The sequence below is a fragment of the Otolemur garnettii genome, unplaced genomic scaffold, assembly GCF_000181295.1.
Source record: "Otolemur garnettii isolate 467f Iridium unplaced genomic scaffold, OtoGar3 scaffold00044, whole genome shotgun sequence".
Lineage (NCBI taxonomy): Eukaryota > Metazoa > Chordata > Mammalia > Primates > Galagidae > Otolemur > Otolemur garnettii.
In genome coordinates, this window is record NW_003852439.1 from 1610415 (window position 1) to 1612494 (window position 2080).

Consider the following 2080-nt stretch of genomic DNA (forward strand, 5'->3'; position numbering starts at 1 on the left):
AAGTTTTTATTGACCTTCATTCTCAAAGTTTTGCAGAATTTAAATCCCAGAATTTAAACTTTTGGAGGTGAATAATGTGGTTCTTCATCCCATCTCTGTGTTTCAGTTATTTCTAGGGAAAGTCTGTTCAGGCCAGAGTTGTTTTTTGATGCTTTGGGGGCTGTATTCAAGTTCCAGCCCTGAACAGATGGTGAACAGTCAGAGCTGTCAGCAAGACGAATAAGCCAGATGCTGTAGACGGGTAGAGAGGTGACACATGCACATCAGGAGAACAGGGAGATGAGAGAACGTGAGGTTATCCAGCTTGGTATTTTCTAAGTGTGTGTGTGTGTGTGTTTGGGGCAGGGAATGGTTTTGAGTTATTTTATTTGAATATCAAAGAAGTGGATGAACCTGTGTAATTGGAGGAATTGAGGAAGTTTGGATAAGAAGAAAGAAACAATATGAACATTGCAAAGGGATGTTTTGATCATGCCAATTGCTCAACATGATGTCAGGCACACAGTAGGTGCTCAAGAAAAGTGCAGGGCTCCTTTTGCCTTGGCTGTTATTTAAGTGAACCTTACGTGTCTTGGCACGATATGGAGAACTCTCTAAACCTGTGAGCCTGTTTCTTTTCCTCAGAGCCAGAGATGCGCTAATAGTGCTTATTTTTATATGTGTATACTATGTAAAATATGTGAAAATCATATTGAAATTCCTGCCTCATTTTTTTTCAATCAATTAGCAAAATGATTGAGTAAAGCTTGTTCATGTAGAAGGGCTCTATCTCCGGTGTGAGTCTGTACCCCACTGTTTTGTAAACACATTTTCTCTATGCACAAAGAGATGCACAGAGAAATCTTGCTCTCATCCTTGTGCTTATCTACCCTGTTTTGTAAACATTATTTGTGAAAACACCTGTCTTTTGGGTATTCTGCGGACACATCTAAGACCATAACTGAAAGGGGATGAACAGTATTCCAGGTGGTTGAAGGTTTCTGGGTGATGGAACCAAAAAGTTCCCCACCTTAATTAGTTGTCTCACTTTTATAAAACCAGCCTAAATACCCTGGCCTTTTGAATAAGTGTGTGAGTTAGGTTTGGCAGAAACTCCCTAGGTTCACTAGGTTACATGTCCTCTGGCCTCTGTTTTGTTGGAGCAACCATTCCAAGAAGATCAATGGTCCACTGCCCTGGACATTCCTGATCACAGGAAGACCCTCCAAGGGCTAATATTATTGTTTGATTACTTCATCCTTCTCTTCCTTCTTTTGGAAGCTGGATAATGCTGTGATAGTGACAGCCATAAAGCCTAAGAATGACACTAATGTAGATTGGTTATGAAGGAAGGTCTCTCATCCCTAACTGCATTATTCTCCATGTAAAACTAGCAACTAACACAAGGGTCCCAAACCATAACTAGCAGAAAATATGTTTGGTTTATCCCACTTGGAGTTTTTAAAAATCAATTTAGTTGCCAACATGAAAAGACTAGAGGGTTTTTAAAAATAAATAAATAAAAATCTGGAGTTTTCTATTACAAATCAGAAGTTCTGGAAACACCGGTGCTCATTCTCCCAAGGAAATACTTGGTTGGAATTACTAAGCAGCTGCCCTGAAATGATAAAGTATGTGACCTTCAGTTTGCTACAGTCCTGACCACTCCCTACTGCCTTGCACTGGTGTGAGTTTAGCTGTCTGGCTGCTGTATGTAATCACGTCTGGGATTCTTGGACAGAGGGGAAGTAAGCAAAACTTCGCTGAGAGTTCATTGTCTTCTGTCTCTCAAACCTTGTGGACACTGCAAAACTCTGGCAGGTTGTGTTGGTCCCAAATGAGAGTCCCAGCCCGGTGTACTGACCTGTACGCATACAAGCCACGCTCACCAGCCACCACTCTGGGATCCTTGGCAGCACCAGCATCATCCTGTCCCCAGGCTGCAGGCCACATGCACCTGTCAGAACGTTGGCTGCCTTCCTGGACTGCTTCCCCAGCTCCTCAAAGCTCCACTTAACCTCTGCTCCTGTGCCACTGACCCACCAGAATGCAGGATTTGGGGGCCGGTGCCCATCCTAGACCACAGTGCAGGCAGAGAAAA

At 42.9% G+C, this 2080-nt stretch overlaps 1 protein-coding gene across 1 annotated transcript in view; it reads right to left on the bottom strand.

The window, feature by feature from the left end:
- Positions 1-2080, bottom strand: part of ACSM5 (acyl-CoA synthetase medium chain family member 5) — a 39067-nt gene that overhangs the window by 29042 nt on the left and 7945 nt on the right. The window contains 1 exon segment of the mRNA XM_012805863.2: positions 1844-2054. Coding sequence (XP_012661317.2) covers positions 1844-2054 — 211 coding nt within the window.